This window comes from Salminus brasiliensis, chromosome 20, assembly GCF_030463535.1.
Source record: "Salminus brasiliensis chromosome 20, fSalBra1.hap2, whole genome shotgun sequence".
Taxonomy (NCBI): domain Eukaryota; kingdom Metazoa; phylum Chordata; class Actinopteri; order Characiformes; family Bryconidae; genus Salminus; species Salminus brasiliensis.
The window spans coordinates 20668298-20682966 of record NC_132897.1 but is presented as its reverse complement, the minus strand read 5'-3'; the positions used below and the strand labels follow the sequence as shown (position 1 = coordinate 20682966).

Below are 14669 nucleotides of genomic sequence, written 5' to 3'. Positions count from 1 at the left end.
CAGCAAGTCTTAGATTGTGACAAGCTGGCTTTGGAGTGTAGCTTCAGTTCCACTCACATAATAAGTCAGCGTGTTTTGAAGGTCAACTGACTCTCCTCCTTCTACACAATGAGCTTTGTCTTCTGATACAATGGACCTCGGAGATTGCTCGTAATAGCTAGTGATCCATCTTCTGACGTCTTTTGAAGTGTAAAGTAAAAATTGGATGGTGAAAGCCTTGACCTCCAGACCTCAGTGAGATCTTTCACAAATGCATGAGGATTACTAACCAAATCCATAATTATGTTAGCGTTCATATGATTTATTTCACGTCTGACAAACACTTCTATATCTTCGATATGTCATGACTATAATCTGACAAAGGTCTCACTTTCCTCATCAAACCCCTGACAATTGTTGAAAGATGTCCAACGATCAAGAGGCCTACTAGCCTATTAAATCATTGTTGGGTCAAGCCCCTAAAATAAACACCCCTAGGCCAGTGATGTTCTTCTCAGTGATCTCTACAGATTTGTAACCAGTGATGACAGCATGTAAAACAAGTTTGAATCTCCAGCTTTTAGTTGTGTGGTGTTTTTAGCTGGCTGGCCTTGCTCCCAAATCTTTGGTGGCCAGGACCCAGAGTACACCGATTGATGGGAACGGAACCACTCTGCCAAGAGGAGGAAGAGCGACGCTTGCATGAGTTGGGAACTGCCGGCCAGCTGTTAATGTGCTCAGTGCCTCCAGACACTTGGCTCTGACGCAGCCAACATGTTGAAAAGGGGTCCTAGGTGGGAACACTTCAGCTTTACGACTTTCCATATACATCCATAGGTATGGCTTGTCCTTTTTTCCCAATTATATACAGCAGATACATTACCTTGCTCCCTTGACTGAGACTGAGTCATGGGTGACCCACCCATGAAATGACTCATGCTAATGGTTAGGCTCGCATGCCGGACCCGTAAGCGATGCTGGAAGCTTACATGACTTTGCATGGTGGTCCACTCCCGCAGCCTGTCCTTATTTTTTTATTTACGCTTTGTTGTCGTTGGAAGCCCTCCCAATTAATGGGCACTGTGCTGCATATTGATTTGGATGGAGGCTGTTGCCATTGTTTATCTAGACTAATGAGTATGTGTGGCCAATTTTACCATGTCCAGCGCATGCTTGTATAGCAACAGCAGTTGGCCAGCCTCAGGATTTCAGAACACCGGGCTGGACAGCCTAGAAACGTTAGCTTGTGTTCTTTCATCAATATGGCAGATTTTATCCACTCACACTGTGACTGAGACTGTAGAGAGAGAGAGCAGGCCATGCCTATGAAGCTGTTGATACTGATGTAACAAGACCAGATGGCTAGACATCATTACACCAAATGGATTTTCAATTTCAACATTACAACATTGATCTGTTGCATAAGTTGTTAACAAAAACAGATGGATTTCATTGTTGTTCTTTGTAGGTTCGTACATGAATAGCAAGCGGGACTACCACTTAAGAGGTCACTTCAAGGCTTTAAACAGAGTGGTTAAGGCAACCTGTTTCAGATAAGAGGGCTACAAGGTTATGCCTTTATATGGTGAACAGGTCCAAGACCTAAATGCTAAATTAAGCTAAAGTGGAGATTCTACACACGTTCTCGCTGTACACTCTTAAAAATAAAGGTGCTACAAAGGGGTTTTAGAGTGATTGCCTAGAAGAACCACTTTTGGTTCCATAAATAACCATGCCTCTAATACAGATGTCTGGGCGTGCAAACGTTTTAAAGTTTAAAGTTATGGAACCAAAAGTGGTTCTTCCGTGGCATTACTCAAAAAAGCCTTTGTAGCACTTTTGTTTTTAAAAGTGTAGTTTGCATCATGGACTGTAGGCCCATGCTTTATCCAGACATCCACTCAGTTTCCTGACTTCAAATGATGTTGTGAATGACTCTGCACAAGCCTACTGGCCTATTTCAAGAGATAAGGGAATAGACTACACACATGCATGCTGCCAGGGATATTGATATGCATGGGGTGTTTTTTGTTGTTCATTGTGCTTTATTTGGCTCCAGAGCCAACAAGAGCTGGGCTGTATCTTAAGCAGCAATTTGCACATTATCTCACCATCATGCCATTCAAGAGTTCCCTGGGGATTTGGCCAATTGGAAAAAGACCCATGAGCTAATATCTCCTCATAGGGCTCCTCTTTGTTCCTCCTGCGACCACAGTGAAAGCCACTTCACTTTCTCACACTGATTTATAGCTCATTATCAAACTAAATGGGGGGGGGGGATTACTGTAGCTTGCCCAAGATGCATTGAGACCATAGTGCTGTGTTTCGGAGACCAACGTCTGACAGTTCCTGTTCTATGACATCACACATGTTACGAGCATATCATTAACACCAAATGCGTAATGGCAACACAGTCAAAGCTCAGAATGAGTGAGTGAGTCAGTTATGCCTTTGAGTCCACTCCTGCTCCAAACCCTATAGACCCCTCGTCCTTGGTGTTATAATGAGTGAGTCAGTGGCACCATCGCTGGGAAACATTATGTAACCACCCTGTAACTTGGTACACTTACTTTTGGGAGTGGGGGCTGTGAATTAGCAAGGGCTTTATTGTACACATTGGGGCCCTGTGGCTCCGGAGCTTTCATCGCAGCTTGGTTTTTTCAATCTCAAATATCCTACAAATATCCACAGCTGCACTTACTCGGGGCTTAGCAGACCATCTGTGGAGAACAGGCATCCTTTCCCTGTGCTCCTGCCAGTCACTGTCCATGTAGACGGCTGAAAAAACGTCACCAAGGGACCACACACTTCCCAGCACCCAGCACCCCCCCCCCGCCCCTCTCTCTCTCTTTATCTGAACAAGAGTGCTGCACTGGTCCTATATTAAGACTTGGATGGGGTTATGCTTTGTGGTCAAGTGGGCATTATCTCCTCCATGTTCCTCCCCTATCAGAGCTGGTATTGAACACTGGAGATGAGGGTTATGTTGGGTCAGGAGGATGTTTAGTGGAAAAGGCAAGAGAATCTGAGAATGGGTTATTGATTAGAGCGTTAGACATTGACAGATTGACAGATAGACATCATTGCTCTGTTGGAAATCACAATAGGAGGTGTCAAAAAGTCACCATATCCAGATCTGGTTTACTTTATATTGCATGGCTGTTGATGTTCTTGAGGTTCTGAAGTGCAGGTGAGGGCACCATGTATTTATATATGAAATGCACCACAACTGCTGTTGGATGCTCACACCAAACCAAGCTCAAGTTCAAGATCCTGTCAGCATGATCTTATATCAATATTATCAGCACATTTCGACTGATGTAGTCACAGTAGTCTCTCTACAGGGTCGACAGAGGGTTTGCAGTCCAAGTCATAAAAAAAGAAAAAAGAATCCATTAACAGTTGAAATCTGCAAAATATAGATAATTCTTATATTATGAAATACTTAGATATGATCATATTCCTCCAGTAAGCTTCATTTAGCATGCTGTTAGGACAGCACTGTGATACCTATGGACCCATACATCCTGTTAAAGCTCAAGGGATAACCACAGAGTGTGCAGATGGAGGGCAAGAATCGTGTGCAAATTAGAGTGCAGTGGGAGCTCCTGGTGCAAAAAAGTATAGGGTGATGGGCGCTTTCGTTCTCTCTAAGGGAAGAGGGGAGTGGTCTTAGCTGGCCGGGGCTTCAATAAAAGGCTCTTCTGGGGACCTATGAGGAGCCCAAACTTTCCAGTGGCACCTCCACCGTCTGCTGCCTGCACCTCTGCACCACAAATAGAGGGGGAAAAGAAGGTTTCGAGAACGTGTGCTCAGAAAGCTGTCCAGTGTTAGTGTTGATCTGTCTAAGCCAGGCTTTTTTGTTCTCCCTGTTTTATTTTTTTATTTGTATTTCTAGTAAAGAGGCCCTTAGACAAAGAAAAAAAATAAGATGATCAGACTACTTTGCTTGGCATTGTTCTGTCTCGCCCTGGCCAACAATGCATACACAGCAGGTAAGGCAAATCTCAATTTTTGGGAGTGTGTGTGAATGAATGCACCATGTATTTGTTTATGCATGTGTTTGAGGAGGGGGGTGTGAGTGTGTTTGAATGAGTGTGCTTTGGTGCATTTAAACTTAACAGTGGAAAACTGCTTGTGGCAAAAAGTAGGGCTGGTAACTCTCCACAGTGAGTAGTGCAGGGATTTATTGGGTTCCAGAGGCTTGGGAATGAAAAATATCTAAAACAGAACATGGATTTTCCATTTTGTACTTTTTTTATGCAAATTTATATGGAACATACTTCAATATGATGTCTATATATATATTAAAACAATGGATGGGATATATTATAATATATTATTCTATGTGATTTATATTATTTTAGATGATATTTAATATATTCTGTATGCAATATACTAGTCTTTGTATTTCAAATGTTATATTTAGCCTCATTCTGCCATGATATTGCCCACTTAGCAGTACAACTACTGTGAAACACGCTGTATTTTAAGCCATGTCCTGCGACATTTGGCAGTCAGCTGTGGGAGGCGAGGCATCCTTTCAACAGTGCGTAAAGCGGCTTTGTTGCAGACGTGATACTATGCTTTAGTGCAAATGCTTAGCATTCTGCGGCACCTTACAGACCAGACCTGTGTGTGTGCTATATGGGTAGCTTTGTGCATCTTGGAGCAGGGCCAGGAGCAGTGGCAGATCCTTTCAGTTCACCAGTACCACTTTGTGCAATTGTGACAGGCTCTGAGAGCAAGATTAACAGCTCCTGCATACGGAGCCCCTTCCTGAACTCTGGCCAAATGTCTCTCCCTTTCCTTCTGAGCTAATGGTCTGTTAAGCTTGCGGGCTGGATGGGCTTTGGGTAGGGTCTGGGCTGTGGCTTTGGGAGGAGAGGGGGGGTTGGGCTATTGTGTGCTTTATTTCATTTGGGGAAGGCTCAGGACAGGACTGATTTGTGAGGGAGGTGAGGCATCGTGCAGCCTTTAGACTGAGCATGTATATGTGTGCTTGTGAATATGAGGTCTATGATCATATGGAAGACTATTTTATGGTTACAGTTATGATAAGGCATTCACTGAATCCTAAATCTGATACGCCATGCAGTTCCTGGAGAGGTTTCAGGAGCACCTTAAAGCTGTATATCCCGTGTTCTACCACATCCCAAAGATGATCTATTAGATTCATGAAACCAGTTAGAGATATCTTTTGCTATGCGACATAGTGCATCATCATGCTGGAAGTAGGCATTAGAAAATGTGTGACCTGTGGTCATGAAGGGATGCACATGGTTAGCTATATGCGGCATTGAAGCAATGGTCAATTCATATTAACTGCTCCGAAGTGTGCCAAGTTAACATTCCCCATACCATTTTACCACCTCCACTAGCCTGGACCGTTGGCTTAAGCAAAAAACTGAGAATGAGAAATATTAGAACTATGGACTAGATTCAATGCTTCACGCCTAACCTTTAACCTAGCCCTAACCCAGTTGATTCTCCACTTAGGTTCACCAGAAACTCAACTGAGCATCTGAAGATCATCTCTAGAGGGCTATAGTTTACTACCCTCGTAAAGTAAGACCTAAAGTAAGGACTAAAATTCTAGTAGCAAGCCAGAAAGCCTTCCCTCAGTGTGCTTTTGCAAAGACCTAGTTTGCCTACAATGCTGGGAGTTCGCACATCTTCCATACAAATGTCATGAAAGAGGGAGTGGCATTCAGCTGTGTGGAGAAACACATGTTTGTGTTGAGCTGTTGCTTGCTCAGCAAAGATGGTTAGGACGTTTGAGTGCCCAAGACTGTGTTATGTCCTTAATGGGAGTGTCGCATGAGCAGGCACAGCTGTGCGGCCCAAACCAGCAAACCAGAAACCAGCACATCCCTACAGACCCTGAACTGTGTAATTAGAATGTAAAAGATTTAAGGGGGCTTACTAACTGTTTCCTGAACGTGTCCAAAGCCAGTTTGTCTGCCAGTATAGCAGATGCAAGAAAGCTGCGGACCGATGCGGAATGATTTACCCCGCAAATCACTGTGTTAGCATAAATTTACAACAACCCCCTTCCCACCACCCCCACACATTGAGACAGCTGGTCCTGATCCCCCAGTTGTGTAACGTTTCTTTTACTGAGTGACAATGATTGCTTTCGCATGTAAAATGGCAGCGGGCCTTGGCTGCTTCTGTACTTTGTACTGTCATCCATGTGAGTCCATGTAAATATTTACAATGGGATCATTTTTCCACCACCTTGCCAGAGATTGTCAGTGAAGATGATCACTAATCAATATTCGTATGAATGTTAGAACTGGAAAATTCATTTTTGACCCCCAACCCAACAAGGACCCTTGTATAAGAGCTGTGGGCTAGGAAAGAAATGCTCCAAGCACGGTGCCAAGCAGCTAAGTATGCATGCCTTTGACTTTTTACAAGCACTGGGCATTTTGTTCGGCCCTTTTGTTGCCGTGGGAGGAGAGCAAGGCAAGACACACTTCTTGCTCTCACTGTTTCTGGACCACAGTCAAGGGCTGCTGAATGGGATATATATTCTTTGTAGGAAGTCAGACAAGAATTAGGGGGTGGGGTGGTGGGAGAGGTAGTCAGCAGCCAGAACTGTAATGCAAAGCACATTTATTGGGAGAAAGGAGTAACTCAGGGCCTACTGTGCTTAACTGTACAGAGGCCAGAACAAAGAGGATGACTAGCTGTAACATGTCAATCTCAAGACCATCTGATACCAACCTCTATTCAGTCTACAGCAGTTTAGCTCCGCCCATTTAAACTGAAGTTAGAAAGAGTGTTTAAACCTGGACTGGCACAATACAAAGCAACCAATCAGAACATAGCTTATAGACATACAAGGCTTAAAGGCACAGAACAAAAACAGCCGGTTTAATTCTAAGGGATACAAATGTTGGAGAACTATTGTGTGAAGATGAACAATGACTGTTGTTGGTACATAAAATGCCACAAATATCATAAGTGGACTTTGATATGAGTCATTTAAAGTAAGACAATGTAAGTGAATAGTGAGTAGTTTAATTTTTTATGTTAAATTATTATTTAAAAATATTATTATAATATTATATTATACACATAAATAAGAATTTATTACATAAAAAAGAAAACTAAAAACCAAATCTTTCTAGCAGGTTTCATAGCTGGAAATTACTTGAGTAAACATTTAAAGAGAATTTAGGGTTTTGTGTAACAGTTTTGTGTTCTACATGTTTTACTTGGCTTAAAAAAACTGCAGTGAGTAATACATTTATAATGTGTCAATAATTCAAAAAAGATATATAGGCAAAGTTAAAATTTATTACTTAATTATTAAAAATGTTATTAATTCAAAAGATCAAATCAAATTTTATGGCAATTAATGTTTCAGGCTTTAAAGGATTAAAACAATAGTCAATGAAAGCTGATGAGTAACCCTTTTAACTTACAATTTTGCCTTTAACCCAGCTGTCTGATCTTCTAGCTTACCCTTGAATATATCAATATCAGTTGAAGGCATTTTTTATTCATAGAGCATTTACACTGTAAATGAAGGTATGCTATCATTATGCCCACTTTTCTGGTCTTCTAGCTTCTAGCTCATGAAAAAGATATGGCCTTCAGCCTTTGTAATCGGCCCCCCTCTAAATCACTACTGGCTCCTTGGTCGTAAACCACAGTTGGGCACTTTTAAAAGTGTCTAGACCCTCTCAGTGTTTCCATTCTGCCAGACAAGAGTAAGCTCTTTCTCTAAGGCCCATATGTGTGGAACCTGAATCCCAATCTCTGCATCATAAATTACAGATGCTGTCACATCTGGCGAGCTGCTGTTTGATGGCCCATTATGCAATTTGCCTTGGCCTCTGTGTTAGCTCACCGTCCATTTCATTCTAGTTTATTAAGCAAAGACAAGAGCTTAATTCATATGCAGGTGATACCAAGTGAACACTGCCTCATTGTTGTAATATGCATGGTGCTTGACGTGCTTAGATGCGTGGTAAATGCATTCTCCACATGTGGAATGTATGTGATGAAGATAAAGGATTGGGGCATGGGGTATTGTAAGGTTATAGGAGTGTCTTGGGGCAGAGAAGAAAGAAGAGACTGAGGAAAGTAGAGATGGTCTGGGGCGCAAGGCAGGAAAACCCGTAGCGATCTGGTATCTGCTGCAGCACATGTGGGAACGATTTTGGTAATGGAACGTTTCACGAATGATGGTTTTGCCATGGCTCCGGAAGCCTGCAGGACAACACCTCTGCTTGACTGAAGGATCGGGGAGCTCCAGAGGATGCCAGGCAGTTAACTGCAGCAGTTAAAAAGAGAGTGGGATAGGTAGAAGACCACAGCTGCGAATGACAAGTGATGTTTAAGAAATTAAACATTCTTCAGAATGATATTGTTCATTAAAGGCAGTTAAACCAGAATATGGTAAGATTATTAAATAAGTTGATGTGTAGGCTGTTTGTATATGGTTTTAAGGGCCCAAATCACAGATAACAGATTTTTTAATGCAAAAACTGTAAGACGGTAGGTTAACAGTAAGATGTCCCATTGACTCTCCATATGAAGAAGTCATTTGCAGAAAATAAGATGTAAAAACAACCTGTTTTCAATTCTTTGGTTTTGTGATGTCAGAAGAATCAATGCATTTACCTATATCATGACTTTGTCCTCTATAGATGTTTTCCCTACCCTAAATAGCTAAAGTTAAAAGGAGTGTGTCATCCCAGACTGCTTTTTGAATGAGGCATCAAATCACATGTTTAATTCTAAGGGATTAAGAAATTTTACATTACAAATTGTTCAGAATATGTTGGGTAGTAATATCACAAGAAATGACCAATTTCAGTGTGTGTGTGTGTGTGTGTGTGTGTGTGTGTGTGTGTGTGTGTGTGTGTGTATGTATATATATATATATATATATATATATATATATATATACACTGAGCTCTATTTTATAACAATTTGGACCTGCCAATTAACCCACCCATACATTGGATTGGACTCTCCTACAGTCCAAGCCATCAAACCGCATAATGCAGCATCACAAGGCAGCCGACACGCTTGGAGGAAAGTGCCAGGTTTCCGATTCGGAGCCATCTTCAAACATCTTATGTTTAGAAGGTACAAAGCAATACTCAGATTTTCAGCAGAAGAAAAATATAAAAGTAATTAATTCAGTACAGGCTGTTTTTGTCTCTTCAATTACATCTAAATATACGGACCACATGGACTGGAGCTTGAATAATTTAACAATATTTCTATACTAAAACAAATTCTCCTTTTTTTATCTAAGAACTTGGGTTTTCCAAAAAATACTGGTCCTTTACATCTAGTAAAGCATGTGATTACCATTAAAGGTGGTAACAAATAAATGTGGGAGAGGATCAATCAAATGGGGAGAGGATCTGTGGCGGTCAAGGGTTCACGGACGCAGGGTCACAGAAAACGAGTTCCTTTCCTGTGAAATGGAAGTAGTCAGGTAGCTGCACCGTGTCACAGAGTACAATAGGAGTCTTTATGTTTGGGGCTGGCGGCGTGCCAAGCTCATGTTTTCCACAAATCAGATGAGCTGGATGAAAGATAAACATTTCATCTTCATTAAGACCTAATCTTGCATTTGACAGTTCTTCTCATTTGTGGTTGAATGATTTGGCTGAAAGCAGCTGAAGACAGTTTGAACCACTGGAGGAAGGAGAAGACTGGCTGGTGCCCAAAGCTAAATCTATTCACGTCTGGAGAGTTAAGGCTTTGAAGATGGAGAACCATGGGCCAGGAGATCCTTTAGCTTCTTTGGGTTTTTGTGATATAATAAAGATTCCAAATAAGGAACCGTGAGAATGAAGAAGCTCTTGGATTCTTTAAAAGATACCCTAGATTAGGGATCCCAGGCCCAGGTAATTAAAGCCCTTAACCTTAAACAAACACAGCAAATCACCACCAGCACTTTGGTCAATGAGAAGAAGTTGTTTTCAATGTGTCGTTTTGACAATCTGATCCAGAGATCCAGAAGAAAATGTCAGGCAGACATTTTCACTCCACCGAAATCTAATTTGATAATTTCCTCCAAATGGAAGTGTAGTACAGTGTGTTCTTTTCCAGTTAGATTGACAGGAAAGCTGTGCTTATGCAAATCCATGCTTTCTCCTTCTTCTCAAAACAAGCATGCATGACTGAATCACATTTTTGGCCAATTTCAAATAAATAACCAAATGAAATTGCAATTACTTTGCAGAACTTGCAGAACAGTAACAGTTTTGTCTCTCTTTATGTGTTTTTTTTTTTCCCCAGAGCACATACAAATCCATGCCAGCCCTGGAGACAATGTCACCCTGCCTTGCCGGCTGAATCGTGAGACTAGCTTGTCTTTTGGCGTAATGGGAAACAGAATCAAGTGGACCAAGCTTGAGGGCGCCTTCAATGAAGTGGACGTGCTGGTCTCAATGGGCTTCCATAAGATCAAATATGGACGCTTCCAAAACCATGCCCACCTCCTGGAGGCTGATGAAAATGATGCCAGCCTGATTATTAACAACATCGAGCTGGACGACTTTGGCACGTACAAGTGTGAGGTCATGAACGGCATGGACGAAAATGTTGTCGAGGTGGACATTCGGATGCAAGGTAATTAACTTCCGCAAAATTCAAACAAAAGATATGGTCTCATAAAATGTGATTCTGTGGATTTTACAGGTATTTTTTTGATAAAGATTTAGGTGCTTTGTGTGATGCCATAGAAGAATCACTGTTAGTCCCATAAAGAACCATATGTATAATAGAGATGGTAGAAATGTAGGTGTGAACTTTTTAAAGGTTCACACCAGTTTTAAGGACCTCATGAACATTACATTACATTGCTTTTAGAAACATGGTTCTTTATAGAACCAAAAGTGGTTCCTCTGTGGCATCACTTAAAGGAACATTTGAAGCACTGGGTGTTATGTGTATTATTTGGTTAACATACAAATTAGTTTATGCCTTTTTATTTCCTTGCCCTTGGCCAAGGCCGCCCTTGCCCACATGGCACCGGACTTTTAAGAGAGACTGGCTCAAAACAGGCAGATCGTCTGGTCATAATCAAAACAGGCTGCCACAAATAGACACTGTTAGTACTGGAACACAGAGGAGAACAATGAAAGGCCCAAGTCAAGGCTGCAAGTCATTTTTCCACAATTGAAGCAAAGCCCAGATAGTCATTTTTTTCTTAGTTCCCTGGCATTTGATATACATGCCCTAGGATTTACACAGAGAGCACTTTAGGGATAAGAAATCCCTCATTCCTTGTTCAGCAGTGCTAGTAAAAGCATAACCTTTGCTCCCCACTCATGTATTTATGCAAATTCGACGGCCTTTTCTCTGCGATATATCGCATCTGTTCATTCACTTTAGCTATACTGTGTTTACCTCCTACCAGGAGTATTGATTCATTTAATCTTCAGCATTACTTTAAAGCAAAGGAGTCACAATAAGAGGCTCACTGCCATAAGTGGATCTCTTGTCTTTTATTGTGATGAAGTGCCGTGCCTTTGCTAAAACGCCCTAATATTAAACCAAGTCGAACTTTTCCTTAGGGGTAGCATCACTCTCTTTCACAGGGGTTGTTTTTCCATATTCCCCACGTGTGGGGCGTTACAACTTGAACTTCCACGATGCGGAGAAGGCCTGCCTGGACCAGGACGCTGTGGTGGCCACCTTCGAACAGCTTTACCAGGCCTGGAAAGGTGGGCTGGACTGGTGCAATGCTGGATGGCTGAGTGACGGAACCGTGCAGTACCCCATCAACAAACCCAGAGAGCCATGCGGAGGCAGAAGGAACGGGGCCGGGCTGAGAAGCTATGGTCGGCGGGACAAATCTAACAGCCGCTTTGACGTCTTCTGCTACACCAGTGGATTCACTGGTGAGTCAGCCCCCTATCAATAGCCTCTCATGCTAGCCATTCCTTTGTGCTAGTTGTTTTTCCTCCAGTCTCATTCCAGCTTGTTAGCTAGGTTGTCTTAGCCTTGTTTCTAACATTCTCCACCCATTTTACTACCCAGGCCAAGTCTTCTTTGTTGACCAGAAGCTGACCTACAACGAGGCAGTTCAGGCCTGTCAGAATGATGGAGGTGAGCTTGCCAAGACTGGGCACATGTTTGCTGCTTGGAAGCTGCATGGCTATGACCGCTGCGATGCCGGCTGGTTGTCAGATGGCAGTGTGCGCTACCCCATCTCCAGGCCCAGAATGAAGTGCAGCCCGACGGAAGCCGCCGTCCGCTTCATTGGGTTCCCTGACAAGAAACACAAGCTTTACGGCGCCTACTGCTACAAAGCTCAGTAGTGAGGTTGTAGATCACCTTAGCTCACAGACCGACCGACGAGCAGCAACAACACAAGTATCAGATCTGACACCTGGGCAGCCAATTTGCAAGAACTAGCCTTAAAACTGTGATAATCTTTATATTCTGGAGCAGTGCATTTCAACTTTGGTTCTGTAGCCTGGCCTGTTCCACCACACGCACCTGAACTCAAATACAGCCTGTTTAATGAGATGTGACAGTTTGTTGGATTAGATAGGTTGGAGCAGATTCAAAGGTACTTCAGGACCAAGATTCAAAGGTACTTCAGGACCAAGGTTGGAAACCACTGCTCAAGATATTGAGACGGTTTGAAACTGTAACATTCCAGAATACAGTTACTCAGTTACTGAACACTATTTACCTTATTCATTTCTGCTGCTTGACGCTGCATTGATTTACATACACGACCGAGTGACGCATATCTTTCCAGTTATACCATTTTCAATCCTTTGACCAAAATCGGCAAGCCTAAAACAAGCAAATACATTAAATTATGGGAAGCCTGACAAGGAGTTTAATATGGTTGAAATGCCAAGTCTAAGTAAAGGCCACTAAAAGTCATGTGTTAAAAAACTTTCCAGTATAAAGCATTTGTTCTACAATTTAATATGAATGTATGTGGCCCAAACCTTGGTACCTCCCAAACCTCCCAGACCTGGTAACTAACTGGCCATATCACAAGAGATAATGGCATTAATTGAGCTTTTTTAACTTTCCCCTTACAGCAGTTCAGTACTTGATTTCCTTTTTTATAATGCCTTTATGTTTTATTATAATATTTGTACGTTTCTTTTCATATCATACGCATTCTCTTTTGGGAAAAATCACTTTTCTTTGCCCTTATCCCTGAAAGAGAGGGAGGAGACTGGACTAGGGAAATAGTCCAAATGAGTCTGAAATGGTCATATCACAGCTGGCACAATTTTATTTTGAAGCATGAAAGTCTGACAAGCTGCTGGCGATGCAATGGATTTCTGAATGATAGTGAAGAACTGCAAACGCAGTCACGTTGCACGCAGAGGCATATTAAATCTTCAGCAGGATGCAACAGCGCTACAAAAGACTAGCTTAGAGAATTACAGTTGTGTAGTTAAGGGGCAAAACTTCAGTTTTACAGCAGTATTTACTATATTTGACGTGAGTTTGAACGCTGTGCAGATTGTCCTAAGATACACATGCACACTTATGTGTATACTCTTAAAAATAAAGCCACTACAAGGGGTTCTCTGAGCGATGCCATAGATGAGCCGCTTTTGGTTCCATTAAGCACAGTTACAGTTTTGTAACCTTCACTTGATGGAAAGGCTTTGTCAATTTAAAGGCTCTTCACACTCACAGACTCTCAAACCAAAGTGGTTATTTATGGAGCCAGAAGTAGTTCCTCTATGGCTTTGCTCAAAAAACCCTTTGCTGGCTTGATAAACTGCGATTTGTGTTGCCTCACAGACTAAGTCAGTATCACCTGCCTTTGAGAGCCACATACGCTATGCAGGGTCTATTCTGTTTCTATTGACACGTGGGTTTGTTTATGTGACGGGACAAAACTTCTACCTATTATTCCACTCTGTACTGCAAAAGCCAAGGTGCACATACACAGAAGACTGTCTGCTTTTTTTTAACTATTGTTTTTATACTTTTTATGCACGAAAACCTCACTCAGCTGAAACCATGTCTTACTCTAAAATGCAGTGTACTTTTTGTCAAGTCAACTTTCCAAATGAGAAATAAAAACCCACAAATAAAAACCCACGGAACGACTCATAGATGTTTTTATTTCATTCATTAGTAAAATTGTGGTCGTGATTAGCTTGTGGCAAGGGCCCCGTAAATGCATGCGAGTCCGGGCCAGTATGAAATCCACTGCGCATGCCAGCATTGCTTCACTTCATTTTACACTGCCAAATATAATTGCCTGGGTAAAAAGGCAGGTCATAAATAGTTACTGTGCTATGGTGCCTGGTACATCTAGCCATTAGGATTCCTGGTTTTTACCCAGGCGACCCCGGTTCAACTCCTGGTACAGGAGCAGCTGTGGCCTAAAGGTTAAGGAAGCAGCATTGGGACCAGAAGGTTGCTGGTTGGACCCACAGGATTGGCATCAATAGCTGAAGTGCTCTTGAGCTCAGCAAGGCACCTAAATCCAATTGCTCCCTGGATAGAGGTTGAAGTCTGTTGTAGTCTGTTGAACTTGCTGTGCAGTGGTGGTACAATGGTAAAATCACCATACATGCTATGCACTTCCAGTAGGGCTGGGCATTATGACCAAAAACTCTTCTATAATCTTATATAACAGACATGGCAAGATATAATAAACACATTGATAAATTATTAGTACTTATTTGCAAGACCAAAAACAGCATAATTTG

The 14669-nt window shown here is 42.0% G+C and overlaps 1 protein-coding gene across 2 annotated transcripts; it reads left to right on the top strand.

Annotated features, from left to right (window-relative positions):
* The first annotated feature begins 3701 nt into the window (after window positions 1-3701).
* On the top strand, window positions 3702-14052 carry hapln1a (hyaluronan and proteoglycan link protein 1a). Of its 2 annotated transcripts, none has more exons than XM_072664596.1 (4): window positions 3702-3974; window positions 10258-10590; window positions 11562-11864; window positions 12004-14052. In XM_072664596.1, the coding sequence occupies exons 1-4, from the start codon at window positions 3911-3913 to the stop codon at window positions 12282-12284; spliced, it is 981 nt and encodes a 326-aa protein (XP_072520697.1). In that variant the 5' UTR covers window positions 3702-3910; the 3' UTR covers window positions 12285-14052. The 2 variants fall into 2 exon arrangements, with proteins under 2 accessions (XP_072520697.1, XP_072520696.1); XM_072664595.1 differs by having other exon boundaries at window positions 11538-11864.
* The last annotated feature ends 617 nt before the right edge of the window (window positions 14053-14669 follow it).